General features: G+C 43.8%; 1 protein-coding gene across 5 annotated transcripts in view; it reads left to right on the forward strand.

Annotated features, from left to right (window-relative positions):
- The window catches only part of nlrc5 (NLR family, CARD domain containing 5), a 229803-nt gene that overhangs the window by 181337 nt on the left and 29725 nt on the right, over nucleotides 1–18741 (forward strand). For all 5 annotated transcript variants that reach the window (XM_067997778.1, XM_067997776.1, XM_067997779.1 and 2 more), the window contains exons 39-45: nucleotides 1897–1980; nucleotides 3072–3155; nucleotides 8628–8711; nucleotides 9956–10045; nucleotides 13260–13343; nucleotides 14927–15010; nucleotides 17458–17541. In XM_067997778.1, coding sequence (XP_067853879.1) covers nucleotides 1897–1980; nucleotides 3072–3155; nucleotides 8628–8711; nucleotides 9956–10045; nucleotides 13260–13343; nucleotides 14927–15010; nucleotides 17458–17541 — 594 coding nt within the window. The remainder of the gene's footprint in view (nucleotides 1–1896; nucleotides 1981–3071; nucleotides 3156–8627; nucleotides 8712–9955; nucleotides 10046–13259; nucleotides 13344–14926; nucleotides 15011–17457; nucleotides 17542–18741) is intronic.

Below are 18741 nucleotides of genomic sequence, written 5' to 3' on the forward strand. Positions count from 1 at the left end.
CAAGTTTTGTGTCTTCTGCAAATTTTGAAATTGTGCTCTGTATACCCAAGTCCAAGTCATTAATATATGTCAAGAAAAGCAGTGGTCCTAGTACCGACCCCTGGGGAACACCACTGTACACCTCCCACCAGTCCAAAAAACAGCCGTTCACCATTACTCTCTGTTTCCTGTCCCTTAGCCAATTCTGTATCCATGCTGCTACTGCCCCTTTTATTCCATAAGCTTCAATCTTGATGACAAGCCTATTATGTGGCATTTTATCACAAACCTTTTGAAAGTCCATATACACCACATCAACCCTCTCTGTTACCTCATCAAAAAACTCTACCAAGTTAGTTAAACACGATTTTCCTTTAACAAATCCGTGCTGACTTTCCCTTATCAATCCACACTTGTCCAAGTGACTGTTAATTCTGGCCCGGTTTATCATTTCTAAAAGTTTCCCCACCACTGAGGTTAAACTGACTGGCCTATAGTTGCTGTGTTTATCCTTACACCCTTTTTTGAACAAAGGTGCAACATTTTGCAATTCTCCAGTCCTCTGGCACCACCCCCTTATCTAAGGATGATTGGAAGATTATGGCCATTACCTCCACAATTTCCACCCTTACTTCCCTCAGCAACCTAGGATGCATCCCATCCGGACCGGGTGACTTATCTACTTTAAGTACAGCTAGCCTTTCTAGTACCTCCTCTTTATCAATTTTTAGTTCATCCAGTATCTCAACTATATCTTCCTTTACTGAGATTCTGGCAGCACCTTCTTCCTTGGTAAGGACAGATGCAAAGTACTCATTTAGCACCTCGGCCGTGCCTCCTGCCTCCATGAGTAGATCTCCTTTTTGGTCCCTAATCGGCCCCACCCCTCCTCTTACTGCCCATTTATTGTTTACACGCCTGTAGAAGGCTTTTGGTTTCCCTTTTATGTTGGCCGCCAGTCTAGTCTCATACTGTATCTTCGCCCCTCTTATTTCCTTTTTCACTTTTCACTTCCCCTCTGAACTTCCTATATTCAGCCTGAGTAAAGGTTTTGACATTCGATGACTTGTACATATTCTCTCTCACTCTTGTGCTGTGTATCTTCTGATGAATATTACACAGTGAATTAAATTGTGATACTGCTGGATACAGGAACCCATGTGGGTCTTGTCCCTCCTACCACATGCTTTTATTTTTAACTGTATCAAATGAATTTGTTTGTAATTTTAATTTTCTGTGTCCGAAGGTTGTGGGTTTAAGTCCCACTCCAGGACCATAATCTAACCTGATAGTCCCGTGCAGTGCTGAGGGAGTGCTGCATTGTCGGAGGCCCCATCTTATGGGATGACCCCCGGTGACTGACCTCCCCCCGATGACTGACTCCCCCCACCGATGACTGACCCCGCCCCGATGACCCCCAAGCCCCCTCCCCAATCTGACACTTACCTTTTCACATCCTCTACCTTCCTCTTCTCCCTTCCAACTAAGGCCAGCCTATCAACCAGGCCAGTCTGTCGGGTGGAAAACTGTCAATAAAAAAATAAAAGATGTCCTTATGTCAAAATCGTAAGGATGTCCAGGAAACCCGTACTTCTGGGTTTCCCAACAGTAACGCCCCCCACCACCACCACCCTCCCCCCGATAAAATCATACCCCAAGTCTTTCTAACATCTCTATCCATTGTGATCTGAGGTTCTATCAGGATGTTTCTCTGTCTGTCCCCGAAGAGCAACCAAATGACAGCCAATGCTGCCCGACGCAGCCGCCCAATTTGCTGCCAGTAGCACAGCTCCCTCCAGAGAAAGAGAAGAAAGGCATCTCTAGAAGACATTCTCTGCCAGCAGTGGCACTGCTTCTGAGGTTGAGGTCACTCTGTCCTGGAGTGTGGAGTTACAGATCTCTCTCGTGTACTTTCAGTTTATGTCAAAACAACATTGGCGATAAAGGAGCTGAAACATTGGCTGAGATCCTTCAGATCGTCCAGGGGCTGAGAAAACTTAGGTAAGTCAATGGATACCGGAGAACTTTTGTAAATCTGTCCAATTTTACATTAATTTGATTCATAAAATGTAGATAAAATGAGGGATATGTAGCTCTCTTGGAGGTTCGCATGGTGTGAAACTGAGCCATCATACCTGAAAGGTCCTGGTTTTAATTCTCAGTCTACACTTAGTTGACTATGACATTGGTAGAGATGCTATCTTAAGTCTCGGTGCTGCTGGACTAAGGAGTGGGTGGGGATGGGGGTAAATCAGACAGCTCCTAATTGCTACATGGTGACTCCTACATGTTGGATTCCAGGATCAGGCTCAGCTGTGATGATCCCTATGGTTTAATAGCCTGCTAACACTCTATGTCCAGCCTTACACATGACAATGGCCACTTGGTTGAGGTACTGCAGGGCAGTTAGTGCCAATGGAATTGTACCCTAGCAAACAGTCAGCACCTTTAGGAGAGAAGGGAAGAAAATTAAGGGGAAAGGGGAATAGCAGGGTATGATTGTTATATCCATATATATATATCCATTCAGCTATCTGTCCCCTGACTTGGTCTGACCTTAGTCATGTATTTACTATGCTAACTTATTGAAGGCCTTTTGAAAACCAAATGTATTATATCTACTGCATTACTCTTGTCTACTCTTTCTGTTACTATTTTCACACAAGGTGACCTAGGATAACACTTGATGTGGTTTTTGGAGCTCTTCACTGTGCTTTTACTCCATATCCCAGATAGTACTATCTTTAGTTAGATTTTTATTCTATTCTTACCCACTCTGAGGCACATATGCCTCAATCCAGAGGACAAGCAGGCGAGCTGCTGAAAGTCTTGTAGGTCATTCTGAAATCAACCACTAGAAGGTGCAGTAGGATGGGCTGGAGATGTCAGTGCTTTTTCATAATGACTTTTAGAATTGGCTTCCTTCCCCACTCGGGGAAAACCCTTCGCTTTAGCTGACTTTAAGAATGTAGTGTGCCTGACGTTATTTTCTCAAGCACAAATACTTCAGCACAAAATCAGCCCTGATAATGACTGTCGACAAGACCTCCTATGAATATAGCTGCTGTGACCACAATTACATTTCTTCTCAGCCTTGAATCCATCAACATAAGTACCAGAGGGATGGTGACGCTGTCAGCAGGGCTTCGCAAATGCCGCAGCATCGAGGAGATAAAGTAAGTTTGATTTTTATTTGACGTTATTCTGTTCTCTTTATTTTTTTTTGTTGTGGTTGATTCGTTAAATTTCTCCTTGTAGAAATTATTCTCGATCCCTTGAGCCGCCTCATTTGACATTTGCTTCCTTGCCACCACCAATATTCCCTTAAAATTAGAGCCAGGCTGTTCAGGGGCGATGTCAGGAAGCACTTCTTCACACAAAGGGTAATGGAAATCTGGAACTCACTCCCACACAAAGCTGTTGATGTTAGGTCAAATGAAAATTTCAAATCTGAGATTGATTTTTTTTTTACGCAAGGGTATTAAGGGTTACAGAACCAAGGCGGGTAGATGGAGTTAGACTGCAGCAGCCATGATCTAATTGAATGGCGGAACAGGCTCGAGGGAGTGAATGCCCTACTCCTGTTCCTATGTTCCTTGTAACCTGCCTCCAGGAGGCCCAGGGACCATGTGGGTGCAGCTCTCCCACTTGACATTCCTTCCCTTTGCTGGGAGATGCTGCAGCCTTCACTCACTCAGCACCTCCTCAGTTGATGTACCTTAGATAAGGATCAGTCAACTGAAACATAGTACACCTTAGCATAAGGGAGTTCTCCCCGGTGTCCTGGCCAACATTTATCCCTCAACTAACGCCTAAAGAAAACCCCAGATTATCTGGTCATTATCACATTGCTGTTTGTGGGACCTTGCTGTGCACAAATTGGCTGCTGCGTTTCCCACATTACAACACTGACTAGACATCAAGAAGTACTTTTGGCTGTAAAGTGATTTGGGACATCCTGAGATCGTGAAAGGTGCTACATAAATACAAGCAGAGTAATATGATATAAACAAAGTATCACCTGACTCACCCGGACGAATGCCACAGGAGGACCACATGTCTTATATTAAAAGCTTGGCAATGGGGGCAGAGACTGGCAAAATATACCTCACTGGGCACACTACAATTCTGCTACACACACACACACACACACACACACACACAAACACACACAAAAATCTGTCCTGCTTTTCTAATTGCCTCAAATTTCCCAGTAATCAATCAAAACACTTCTCTGTCGTCTACTTAACCTGGTTAGAATGTAGACCTTGCTACCAAATGGAATGGTTGAGGCAAATGCGTTAGATGCCTTTAAGAGGAAGCTAGATAAGTACATGAGGGAGAAAGGAATAGTGGGTTTGCCACAGTGTTGTTCCTGGTGGGTTAAATGTCAGAGAGAGATGTGGACAGAGATGGTGAAGTAAGTGGATGGTGGTAATTGCTTGGTTCAAATTTCCCAGGAACCTATCAGATTTCATAAAATTACACAGAATTTACAGCACAGAAACAGGCCACTCGACCCAAGGAATAGAAGGATATGCTGATAGGATGAAATAAGGTGGGAGGAGGCTCGTGTGGAGCATAAACACCAGCATAGACCAGTTGGGTCGAGTGGCCTGTTTCACTTTATTACCTTTTTGATTTCAATGAAAATGAAATTCGGGCAATGCCGTTTCCTACATTACAACAATGACTACACCTCAAAAGTACTTCATCAGCTGTGAAGCTATTTGGGACGTCCTGAAGCGGTGAAAGGCGTTGTATAAACGCAAGTCTTTTTTCATTTCGCCCGAGTGTCGTTGAGGTTCTACCTCGTGGTCTCACTATAATCCTTTCCAGTGTCACTGTCACTTCCTCATCTTTTCCTCTGTGGACACTCACCTTTGATATTTGTTGTGGCAGTTTTTCTCACACCAAGAGATGAAATGTTCACTGTTTGTTGAAGGATACACCTGGATCCCTTTCCTGCTACACTTTGGTGAGGTATTTCTAACTTTGTATTTTCTATTTTTAGCACCTCTACTTCTCACTGCACACTTCCCTGTCGAGCACCATTGTCCATCTGCCTAGCTGCCAAGTGTCCACTGATTTCATTGATGGATGTCCCCCTCCCACAATATCCATCCCTTTACATTGGCTCGGTCAGGCTGGCTGACAGTTACATTTGGTATTGTCATTGCCTCAGTCCTGTGGACAGGGCACAGATTGATGGGGATTGGCAGCCCGTCTATAGACACAAAGTGAACAGATGGTAGGCATCAAATAAATGTATAAACTGCCCACCAGCCTTGCCCCGCAGGAGTATTCACTATTATTACAATACAGAGGAACCTGCTTGCAATGTTCCTGCAGTTATAATGCTTAAATCCTGCTTGTATTAACTCATTTGTCTACATTTTTTGTGAGTACAGGTCACTTGCACTAAATACTTTTATGCTGGACTCCCCACTGTTGTCTATCATAGAGTGCCAGTGAGCAGTGTTTAGCAACAACACAGCTGGCCAGTAAACTGCGTCAGAGTCGCAGTCCACTCCTCAGCTGTTTAAACGGCCTGTGAGTGCCGAGCATTGCTCCACAATGAATGGGAACAAGATAAAGCCTATGGAAAAAAATAAAAATTAACTTTATAATACTAAAGGCATTGTTGAATAGCTGAGAGGCACAACTAGTCGGCTGTGTGAACGTGAACGTTCAAGTATTGGTGAGCGCTGTTGAGCCACTCAATACCACTGCTCTATCAAAAGAGACACCCCTGGCACTGCCGCCTTCTGACAGTGATCATTTGGAACCAGCCCAAACTGCTGACGGTAACCAGATTCCAGTGTATTTATACAGTGAGGGCTGTGCTGCAAGAGGAGGTGTTCTGGAATCTCTCTTAATGGCTATTCACACTGGCCCTCAAATTACACCGTGAGATACTAATTTGCCAACGCACCGTGGCCCGAAGTTTCCTGACAACTTGTGCCACAGTAATGGCGCATCTATGGCAATCGGCATTATTCTAGCTCAGGAGCGCCAGGTAACTATGGCGCGAGTGAGTTACGCCAGTTGTTATGCCTCACCAAAATTTCCTGGGCCATTTGTGCCGAGACCCTTACTGAAACAAGTAACAGTTCATTATAAAATCTCCACCCCCGTTTGAAACAGCGGCAATGGTGAATTTCCTTGATTTGCGCTCGGTTTCTGGCCGCTTGCCAATTTAAAAATAAAAATGACGCGAGCACATACCTCGGTCACCGAGTCTGAACCCGGTGAGCTTGGAACTGGCCATTCCGATAAGGGGAACGGAAGTACTTTTCCGCTGTTATCATAAAGGTTTTAAAACAAAGAATTCCTTTTCTTTTGGTCAGAGGGCCACTGGAGGATTTTCTTTGAAATATTCTTCCCCGTCAGCTAGACTGGCCGACTGGCTCTGTACTGCTGTGGCCAAAGAGAGTCCGTTTCTTGGGGCTATGTCTCCCTGTGCATTAAATCAAACCCATTACATCAGATAAAACAGCAGCTTGGCTCTGCATTGCTACGGTTACAGAGAGTCTTTGCGTAGGCTAATTGGTGCAACTGTGAGATAATCATAGTAGGTACAGCACAGGAGGAGGTCATTCGGCCCATCATGCCTATGCCGGCTCTTTGAAAGAGCTGTCCAATTAGCCCCATTCCCCGGCTCTTTCTCCATAGCCCTGTAAATTTTTCCCTTCAAGTATTTATTCAACTCCTTTTTGAAAGTTACTTTTGAATCTGTTTCCACCACCCTTTCAGGCAGTGCATTCCAGATCATTACAACGCGCTGTGTTAAAAAAATGTTTCCTCATGTCACCTCTGGCTCTTTTGCCGATCACCTTAAATCTGTGTCCTCTGTTTATCAACCGTTCTGCCACTGGAAACAGTTTCTCCTTATTTACTCTGTCAAAACCATTCATGATTTTGAACAGCTCTATCAAATCTCCCCTTAACCTTCTCTGCTCTAAGGAGAACAACCCCAGCTTCTCCAGTCTCTCCACATAACTGAAGTCCCTCATCCCTGGTACCATTCTAGTAAATCTCTTCTGCACCCTCTCTAAGGCCTTGACATCCTTCCTAAAGTGTGGTGCCCAGAATTGAACACAATATTCCAGCTGAGGCCTAACCAGTGTTTTATAAAGATTTGGCATAACCTCCTTGCTTTTGTACTCTATGCCTCTATTAATAAAGCCCAGGATCCCATATGCTTTAACAGCCTTCTCAACTTGTCCTGCCACCTTCAAAGATTTGTGTATGTGCAGATCTCTCTGTTCCTGCACCCCCTTTAAAATTGTACCATTTAGTTTATAATGCCTCTCCTCATTCTTCCTACCAAATGTATCACTTCACACTTCTCTGTGTTAAATTTCATCTGCCATGTGTATGCCCATTTCATCAATCTGTCTCTGTCCTCTCGAAGTCTGTTACTATCCTGCACATTATTTACTACATTTCCGAGTTTCGTGTCATCTGCAAGCTTTGAAATTATACTCTCTATACCCAAGTCCAGGTCATTAATATATAGATGAAGGAAACAATTGAAAGAAAGAACTTGCATTTATATATCGCCTTTCATGAACTCAGGACATCCCAAAGTGCTTTACAGCCAATGAAACACTTTTGAAGTGTAGTCACTGTTGTAATGTAGGAAACTCGGCAGCCAATTTGCGCACAGCAAGATCCCACAAACACCAATTAGATAAATGACCACACAATCTGTTTTAGTGATGTTGGTTGAGGGATAAATATTGGCCAGGACACTGGTGAGAACTCCCCATCCCTTCTTTGAAATGGTGCCGTGGAATATTTTACATCCACCTGGGAGGGCAGACGGGGCCTCGATTTAATGTCTCATCCAAAAAACGGCACGTCTGACAGTGCAGCACTCCCTCAGTATTACACTGAAAGCCAGGATTATGGGCTCAAGTCTCTGGAGTGGGACTTGAACTCACAACCTTCTGACTCAGAGATGAGAGTGCTACCACTGAGGCAAGGCTGACACCTTAACACCTGAAGGAGTTGCAACAGATAGCCCTGTAAACATCTCAGAAACACAATTTAAAGCTACCAAAATTAAGGTTATTTTTCCTTTCTTAATTCACCAATCTTGATCTTTTTCAGCAGTGTCCATTATGCAAAGTACTCTGTAGGTACTATGTGACCTTTATTGGCCATTGGCTGCACTGCTTCTGATTCGCCACTATCCTGGCTATGGCATATTTAGATCAGTTTTCCAGTAAATTTTGGCATTAATTTGCTACCGGAGGATTGGGTCGCACAACGGCCTAATTTACACTGTTCGTCGGGCAAAATCACCGTTGCAGGAAATTCCCAGCCAATACGTTCATCTGAAGTCATGCTGCACTGACAGAGGTGCCATCTTTTGGATGAGATGTTAAACTGAGGCCCCGTCTGCCCTCTCAGGTGGATTTAAAAGATACAATGGCGCTATTTGTAAAAGAGCAGGGGAGTTTCTCCCCGGTATCCTGGCCAATATTAATCCCTCAACCAACATCATTATAACAGATTATCTGGTCGTAAAATTTTCAGCCAATGTTTAAGGCCAGCCGGTAAAGTCCGAAATCTACCCCATTGTTTAAAGCTGTAGACCTGCTGCTCATTAAGTCCCTGTTCCTTTGCTTTCATTTCAGCTTGTCACGAAATGAACTGGGAGAGCAGGGAGCAACTGAACTGGGGGCAATCCTACCAGCGATGGAGCAGCTGAAAAAGATCAAGTATGAATCCAAGTTCAGATTTGTCTTAATATTTTTATCATTGTACCTTACAGTCTAGTTTTAAAGTTATATCAAACTTGTTTCTCAATTGCAATGTAGTCCCCTTAAACCCCCTTGTAAACCATGTGACTTATTCTATACTGATAACCTCATAATAGCTTCTCAGTTCCTGATATTCCATGGATTTAACACTGTCTTTAGCATTGTTTTCACTTGCTTGAGATGAAAATCCGGATAAAATGGGAGTTAGCAAGAAACTGGACTTTAATCTTGGGGTTCACTGCCATGGTTCTAATTTCATCTGAACCCCTCAATTCATTTACCACTGTTCATAAACATCCATAATTGTAGGTATAACACACACCGGCTATGGAAATTTTCCTGTAAACTGTCTCCAAACAAAGCTGCACTAATAGAATCACAAAGACACATGATAATGTTCTAGGAGGTCATTAAATCTTGCACTTCAAACTTTTGTTTTATTCATTCTTGAGATGTAGGAGTTGCTGGCAAGGCCGGCATTTATTGCCCATCCTTAGTTACGTACGACCATATGAATTAAGAGTAAGAGTAGGCCATTCGACCCCTCGAGCCTGCTCTGCCATTTGATAAGATCATGGCTGATCTGATTGTGACCTCAACCCTACTTTCCTGTCTACCTACTATAACCTTTGACTCCCTTGTTAATCAGGAATCTATCTAACTCAGCCTTAAAAATATTCAATGACCCTGCCTCCACCGCTCTCTGGGGAAGGGAGTTCCACAGGCCCACGACCCTCTGAGAGAAAAAATTTCTCCTCATCTCCGTCTTAAATGGGAGACCCCTTATTTTTAAACTGTGTCCCCCTAGTTCTAGTCTCTCCCACAAGGGGAAACAAGCCCCCAGCATCTACCCCTTCAAGTCCCCTCAGGATCTTATATGTTTTAATAAGATCACCTCTCATACGAACATAGTTGCCCTTATACAATCATATATACTTGCTAGGCCATACAGAGGGCTGTTAAGAGGGTTCCCTGACCATTGTCAGGGCCAGTGATGATTTTTCTTTCCTCCCCTTCACTGTCCATAAAATGGAGGCCAGATCTTCAGCAAGTGATATGAAATGGGGATTCAATGAATCCAACACTGGCTGGCAGATTAGACAGCGTAGCAGTCTTGGAATCATCCCGTTAGGATGCAGGCTTTTGTTATCAGATTTAAGTGTTGCGGTAAGTTTTCCGATGAGCAATTTTTCCTGTTTCAGCTTTTCCAGAATCCCTACAGCTGTTGGTTTGATTGGGACAAGTATGTTGGCAAAAGGACTCAGTAATTGCATCGGACTGGAAGAGATAAAGTGAGTGAAATATTGGCTTTATTTTTTTTCTTACACAAGATTGACTGCATGGTGATTGCAAGCCAAAGGCTTTCCATCCACAATAACCTAGCCTTAATTAGATTATAATCATTATTTTGGACTGAACAATAATCCAATAAGATTTTGATCGCTCGTGCCCGGATGGTGTGGTATCTGTCTGTCTTTCCTGCATTTCATTTGTGTAGCTTTGCTTTCCATTTCCTAATCAGTCTGCGTGCTCCCTCACTATATCCTGACCTTTTCACCGCTGATCCCGTTCTTTCAAACTCCGTTTAGATTCCTCTCATTCTAGTATTGATTTTTAGGACAGAAGTGTTTGGCCACTCGCTGTTTCTTTTTCCTCGTGTTTCTCTCCCGTGTCAGCGGAGTGGGACTAACTGGATAGCTCTTTCAAAGAGCCGGCACAGGCACGATGGGCCGAATGGCCTCCTTCAATGCTGTATGATTCTCTGGCTGCAACATCACTGTAGATAGTTTATTTTTTCTGAACTCCCATCTCTCCCATTCTTCTCCCCACTTTTTCTAATTCACTGATCTGTCAACCTCTGATTGTCAGGCCCTCAAATCTTCTGAGGAGAATGGAGGTGACCTGATGTTTGTCGTAAGACACAAAACAGGTCCTTCACCTCCAACAGCATTACTATTTTACTTTCTATCTCGTTGATTCCATGGTTCTGTGTTGTATAATTTTTATATATATTATATATTATATGTGTGTATGAAATAAGTTTTAATTTTCTTTCTCATTCTAAACTCCTGGCCTGCGGACTAAACGTAAATCATGATGGGGACCTGTGGTTTCTGCAGAACGAGATCACAAACCAAGTGCAGACTGTAACCCACTTGCCGACCATCTTGTGGATTATGAGGCCCAATGTCGCTCTTTATAACGTTTCCTTGACCACCACTTCCCATCCTTTGTGAGTGCCTCTCAAAGAAGTAGCAGGATGTTCAGAGCAAGATGGTCTCTCCCCCCTCCTTCCTCACAGTTTCCTCTCCTTTCCCTCCCTCCTGTCCTAAAGGCACTGCCTCATTCTGAGGGCTGGTTTCAACTCTTTAGTGCCCCAACCAAGAGGCCATTCTTCCTATCTGACTGGGGGGGGGGGGTGGAGGGGGGATATCACAGTCAAGCCTGACCCCTTCCTGACTGTTGGCCAAGGGGGTCACAGGGTAGAGATCAGCCTTGGATATTTTTTTCCCATTCCCTCTATCCTGAGGGCACTGAAGCCATTTTCTAATGGTTTATCATGGCTCCAGCTGAGGTTAGTCAATGGAACATTGAAATTTATTGGCCGGGAATTTCCTGGAATGGCGCGACCTGTGACTTACGCTGTTTCCTGCTCCGATCTTCCCCTTGTGAACTTACTGGAAACGTACCTTTAATACGCTGCTGCGAGTCTAATGACAAATCAGAGACCTCAAAAGTGGCGCAGCCAATGGCTGACCGCTATCTCCACCAATGAAACCGATCAATATCGGCATGACCTGAGTCATAGAATTCTGAGTTTGACATCCTTTCACTATTCTGAACTTGATCGCTTACAGGAGATTGTTTGAGTTCTGGATACACTTAGCTGCTGTGTCCAGTTTTCAGGAACGTTCTAAGTTACAGATTTTTTTTTAAAACCTCCAGGAAATGCTGGGCTGGTATTTTTTCCCATGCGGATAGAAAGGTGCAGTTAGTGTTATTTGATCCACTTTTCTCGAATGATTGCAGTGACTGCCAGAATCTTGATTCACGACTCGCACAATGTAAAAAAAAAATACAGATGTCCCAGTCCACCGTGGCTTTTATACGGCAGGGGTAGAATATTCACCAGTGTTCTCCCAATCCCCCGCCGTAACTTTGTTTACGCCGTTTCTCCAAGGGTCAAAGGTACAGGGTGGTCTGAATCAATGAATGGCTTCGGGTACCTCCCTCAGTCCAGGATGACATTAGTATCTCTTTCCATTTGACTTTCTGAGGCCATTCTTTCTCTCATAGCACTGTGCCTAATGTAAATGACATCCTTTGTGATACACAAGCTCTGTCCACTCTACGATGGAGTGAACAGCTCTTTTTATACTGCAAGCTGGCCTATTCTATAAGTCACATGTGATGCGCCACATACTTCGCAGTTCAGACAATGGCCAGTTTGATATCTCTGCTGTGCTCATGCAACAGAGAGCCCACAGAATGAAATTTGGATTGTGCACCATGATGCATTGGGGCGAACTACGACTTCCGCCCAAAATGGGCGCAAAGCTGGCAGAGAGGCAGCGTTGCCCGCCCTAAGCCAGCGACAGGAAACCCAAGCCATTTTTGGGTTCGGGCCTCATTTAAGTGATGCCGTGAGCATTGTCTCCGAACAATGGGCCTTGTCCTATATTATCCAGAAGCTGTACATTTCCCCGTGATCTGCCCTTGCAGAGTTGCTTACCCTGAGGATCGACCTTTATCAGTGTGCAGTAATGTGATTACTCGATTTAATGCAGTTATGTGCTACACTACCAACTCAGTTCAGAATGACAGGTATTAACCACACAGACTGGAGTAACTAATTAAGTGTAAATAAATCAATTCAATAGAGATCTGACCCAGAAAAGTTACAACTACTAAAAATACAATATGAAACGTCGTACAACAAGAAAGTCTATAAGAAAAGAAAGTCACTGATACTTGTTGAACTGTTTTGTCTCAAAATGACAAACTCCGTCTGCTTTTGTCTCGTGTACCAGTATAGGTTTTGATATATCATTTTGCATTGTAATGTAACGTAATGCACTGGAACCCACACTCCAGGAACAAAATGGAGGGTCTTATCTGACCAGAACTTGGAATTACTGTTTGAAATGTCAGCCTTCGATCTCTGGATTTTTTTTTGAAGTATAGATTTTTCAGTCAAACTTAATGATATGGCATTCATTTATGCACTTGTCAACATTATAAAAAGATACATAATGTAAATATGGAACTAGGTAGGATTCACATAATCCAGAGCATTATACAAACTTGCCTGTGGCGATGCAAATATCGTAACAAGTCTCATCAATCAATCAATGAAGCAAGAAAGAAAGAAAGCCCTTTGATCTGTGGATCAACACACACTGTCTGCTCTTCAATTAATATGGAGCAGTTGAAATTTGTGACACTCGCAGGAATGGCACAAGAAACATTAATCTGCTTTAACCTGTTCTCTTTATCCTTGTGCAGCTTGGATTCCTTGGTGCTCAAAGACAGTGGTGCACAGCTGTTAGCTGAAGGAATGCTTAAAATGACGTGTCTGAAGAAATTAAAGTAAGTTCCCAGCATTGTATTCAAATCTGAGTAAAGATCATGGGGAAGAAAGAAAGCTACAGGGTAGATTTTACAAGTTGCTAATGACTGGACAGGAAATCTCCAGGGCTGACTTCCGCACCCAAATTCCTGATATATGAATCATGAGGGTAGATTTTCACCATGCCCCCCTGGGTGTGATACTGGTGATGCAGATCAGCCGCCCATTATAGAAACCGTCCGAACTGAAAGTCGGGAGATTTCAATAACAGGCCTCAAGTGGAAAAGCAAAGAATTTTACAGGAGGCTGCTTGGCCTAACACAGTCCTGCTGGCCCTTTACCTTTCCCTAAGCCCTGTTTTAAAAAAAAATGTATTTTCCAACTATTTATGCACTTCTCTTTTAAAAGTTATTTTGGATTCTGCTTCCACCACTGTTTCTGGTGGGGAATTCCATGACCTTCTGCACAAAATAAAATTCTCCTAACCTTTCCCTTTGGTCTATTGGTGATTTTAAATGTATGACCTTTATTTACCGACACACCCCCATCCTGTGGAAATAGATCCACCCCCCCTTCAATCCCTGACTTCTGTAATCTAATAAAAATTGTTTTTGTCACCTTTCTCGGGTCCACTGAACTCTAGTGAAATTCCAGCCATTGTCCGGTCATCTAAGTTACATTTTTCCACTGAGATATGAAACAAATCTACCTGGAGTTTCAGTGAGCTACTGTCCTGGTGCTAAGTTGACATTAGCATAAGAGACTGAACTAACAAACTGTCTATGTAGGATGCAGCCTGCAGTCCCATCTATACTAGTCTCAGTACCAAGTGTGCCACCACTGGGCAAGACTAAGTCAGAAGGTTGTGGGTTCAAGTCCCACTCCAGAGTCTTGAGCACGTAATCCAGGCTGACACTTCAGTGCAGTGCTGAGGGAGTGCTGCACTATCAGAGGTGCCATCTTTTGGATGAACGTAAGAAGCAGGAGTAGGCCATACGGCCTCTTGAGCCTGCTCCGCAAATGAGATGTCAAACTGAGGCACTGTCTGCCCTCTCAGGTAGTTGTAAAAGATCCCATGGCACTGTTTGAAGAAGAGCAGGGGAGGAGTTCTGGTGTCCTGACATTTATCCCTCAACCAACACCACCATGAAACAGATTATCTGGTCATTTATCTCACTGCTGTTTGTGGTCTCTGGTGCCTCCTTGTGGCCAGCGAGAGGAAGCGCAGTTGTGCATCTCTCTGCTTCAGGTATCTGGATGGAAGGATGAAGAAAGGGAAGAAGATTACAACATCAAAAGGGAGGAATCAACATAAACATCCTCATAAACATAATGTTTAAAAAAATACAGGTTACCTCCCTAATTGTGTTTTTAACAAGCAGTCCAACCCTGCAGTTAGGCCGTGCCTGCCAACTGGTGACTGTGTGTGTGTGGCTTTGAACTGAGGTTACCAAGGAAAGTTTAAGAAAGAGACAGAACTGAGAAACTCAAACATTTTCTTCCAGCGTCTTCTCAGCATCTTCAAATGTGTTTTTTTGGCATACATGAGAATGTCCTCGCCAGTTATTGAGAGCATTAAAATCTTCTGCTGTTCTTCTCTTAGTTTGAGGTCTAACTTCATTGGTTGCAAAGGGACAGCACAGCTTGCAAACGGACTGAAAAGCAGCACTGCAGTCGTAGAAATAGAGTAAGTACGTTGATCTGTCTGACTCAACTACATGCTTAGATCAGATTATTTAAAGGAGTATAGGCTGGCCTACTTAAATAAATAAAAAGAAAACCTTGCATCTATATAGCACCTTATCACATCCTTCAGAAACACTTTAAAATACTTCACATACAACAAATTACTTTGAATGAATCCCACTCCAGAGACTTGAGCACAAAATCCAGGCTGACACTCCCAGAACAGTTCTGAGGGAGTGCTGCACTGTCGGAGGGACCGTCTTTCAGATGAGCCCCATCGGCCCTCGCGGGTGAACGTAAAAGATCCCACAGCACTATTTTGAAGAAGAGCAGGGGAGATCTCCCCAGTGTCCTGGCCAATATTTATCCCTCAACCAACAACCCCAGAAACAGATTATCTGGTCATTATCACATTGCGGTTTGTGGGATCTTGCTGTGCGCAAATTGGCTGCCATGTTTCCTACATTACAACAGTGATGACACTTCAAAAGTACTTCATTGGCTGTAAAGCGCTTTGGGACGTCATGAGGTTGTGAAAGGCGCTATATAAATGCAGGTCTTTTTACTTTAAAGTCCAGTGACCGTTTGTAGTGAAGCCAACAAATACATTTTAACACTTCTTTCACAAAGACAAGCCCTCTGAATAATGTGTTGCTGTGTTGAGAAATACAGGGGCAGATTTTCCTGCACCTGGGGCTATTGGATCACCTGGATGAGGAAAATTCAGGAGAATGGGGTGGGGAACAGAGCACGGCTGTAAGGGAACCCGGCTGATTTGCCATCCGTTTAAATGAATGGACAGAAAATCACGCAAGCTTTGTTAGTGGAGTGTCATGTCTGAGTGGTCCCTGGTGTCTCCTTGTGACCAGCTATAGGGACCAGTGTCAGGAGGCTGGGAACAGGCTGTGTACCGGAGGCTCCCAGCTGGGAGGATGAAGAAAAGAGTTGAAGATTATAAAAATAAAAGGGAGGACGCACCCAAATATCCCCATAATGTAAAAGACGTGTTACCTCCCTAATTGTGTTTTTAACATGATGTGGAGATGCCGGTGATGGACTGGGGTTGACAATTGTAAACAATTTTACAACACCAAGTTATAGTCCAGCAATTTTATTTTAAATTCACAAGCTTTCGGAGGCTTCCCCCTTCGTCAGGTGAACGATGTGAAAATCGTTTTCACATCGTTCACCTGACGAAGGGGGAAGCCTCCGAAAGCTTGTGAATTTAAAATAAAATTGCTGGATTATAACTTGGTGTTGTAAAATTGTTTACAAGTGTTTTTAACAAGCAGTCCGACCCTTCAGTTAGGCCAACTGGTGAGTGTGAGTGTAGATGGGTTTTGAATTGAGAGTAAAGGAAATTTAAAGAAAGGTAAATTACTGAGAAACTCAAACACTTTATTTCACAGTTTATCCATTTATGGCATAAGTAATGAAGGATGAGAGTGATCTAAATCTATTGGAGCCTCAGTAACATCCCCTGGTTGGGACTTAGCAAGTGAAGAGTCTGGTCTTATCTTTACAATGTAACTGTATGTTGTCTGATGAATATCTAAAAAATGAATAAGACCCTCCAACTGGAAGGAAAGAACCTGACAGATCTTTGCTGTACGGTTACAATGCTGCCGCTGCACTGCATTGCGCAGCAGTGGAAGAGGAGCACGTGTGGTCATCCTCGCTGTAGAGTAGGGGGTCTCAAAGGGCATAGAGTGCCCTTTACTGATCTATTGTACTGAGCTGGCTGAACAGACGGCACTTTCCAACTGGTGGAACAGAGAATTGTATTGGAAGTTGCTTAAAATGTAAAGAAAAGTAAATGAAAGGAGGTGCCAAATGGGAATGATGCAGGACTACTTCTTGGAGATGGCCTCATTAATAGGTTGAAGTGCAGCACCTCCTTTATCCCGAATGCTTGCATCTCCTACGCACTACTTTCTGAGAGTTTCCAACTTTAAGATGAACTCACGACTACTAGGGTATGAATAGGAAAAGGCCAGTTTGCACTCCGATATAAGGTTTGATTGTAGCCCTTTTGTTTCACACGAGCAGATTGAAATCGTGCTGTCTGATATTAGTAATGAACCCATTAACACATTTGTATTACATTCGGCTGGCTGCTATATTAGCAAGGTCGTTAACCCAGGGTAATGCTTTAGTTCAAAAAGCAGAGAAAGAAATTTCATACAACTGTGTTAATGGGTTTGTTACTAATATCACACAAAACACAATGTCAATCTATAGCATGTTTCCACCTGATGGACTAAATCAACCGAGCCTAGTGTGGGAATAATATCAAATGTACAACGTGCCATCAAAATTCATGGAAAACCAAGTCATAATACAAATGCAATACGTATTATGTTATTGTTTTGATGCTGGGTCTTGGTGAGTGAGAGCAACTATTTACCTGTAAACTCCTATTTAAATGTACCCTCTGTTCCCGTTCAGCTTGTATGACAACTGCATCAAGGACCTGGGAGCAATGAAACTAGCCGACGTACTGCCCGTTATGAAAAGTTTGAAGATACTGAAGTAAGTGGTTGTGTTTTGATTCCAAATGTGTATTTCCACATGGGCCTGCCCAGTAGCTCAGTTGGTACATGCACCAACCATCCAGTGTGGTAGCGAGCCATTGAGACGGTCCTAAGTTCATTCCTCAGTCTGTGCTGAGTTAACTGATCTCACCTGGCGCTGTACAATTGGCCTCCACGCCCTTGTCTCCTCCTCGGGAGGAGAAACATCAGCCAGCGGCCCTGCTTCCGACTGGGGACCCGTGCCGGAAAGTGCATGGGTGTGGATGTCAGGTCAGGCAGGATTGGGCTCAGCCATGATACTCCCCATAGGCACTGTCCATGCTTACAGATGAAGAATGGTCACTTGAGTGAGATACCAGCGGGCTGCTGCCTTCTGTGGCCTATGACCCCCGCCCCCCCCAACATGAGTCAGCACTTTCAGAGGAAAGGGACAGGACAGTTTAAATCTCCGTACGGGCACGGGTGTTCAAGCTTTGTTTTCATGGGCTGTGTAGGTACGTTCTGTGGAGCCTCAGAGGTCACATAGTTTACATCAATGTTCCCGCACGTAACTCATATATTGCTGCTAATAATAGATCATGATGTTCTGAATTAGGATTCATCCACCAATGAGGCAACAGTGGGGTGACAACCCATTCCAAATATCCAGGGCCATGCCATTCAAACAGAATAAACCAGCGAATAAGAGCAAATAGGTTTGAGTTAACTGGGCTTCAAGGGCTAGATTGCTCAGGTCTGGAGGCAACATGTGGTCCAGAGATTGCAGTTTGGACACCACTGCCATTGGACTCTCCACAACAAATGATCACACAGCCTGAATACTGGTTTCATATTGAAACTAATGATGCTACAGTTGCCATTGTTCTACTGTAAAATAATCCGTTGCTAATGACACTCAGGAAAGGTGATTGGAATCTGTCACAAGACAGATTGTCACCATAACATAGTTACTGGGACCAATTAAATGGAGAACCTGATAAAGCCATTCCACGGCAGTGATCCCAGCACTTACACCAGGATCATGCCCACCAATGCCCTTCAGCATTGACCCCCACCAGAGTATGTGGGTTCAGGCAGAGGGCCCTTAATTGGCATGGAATTACTGGGCATCTGCACCACCGAAGACATATCTGGGTCCCGGCAGAGTTTGCAGCCGTTCTAGTGGAACTCCCACTGGAGTTACGACAGGAGTCACTGG

This window comes from Heptranchias perlo, chromosome 16 (assembly GCF_035084215.1).
Source record: "Heptranchias perlo isolate sHepPer1 chromosome 16, sHepPer1.hap1, whole genome shotgun sequence".
Lineage (NCBI taxonomy): Eukaryota > Metazoa > Chordata > Chondrichthyes > Hexanchiformes > Hexanchidae > Heptranchias > Heptranchias perlo.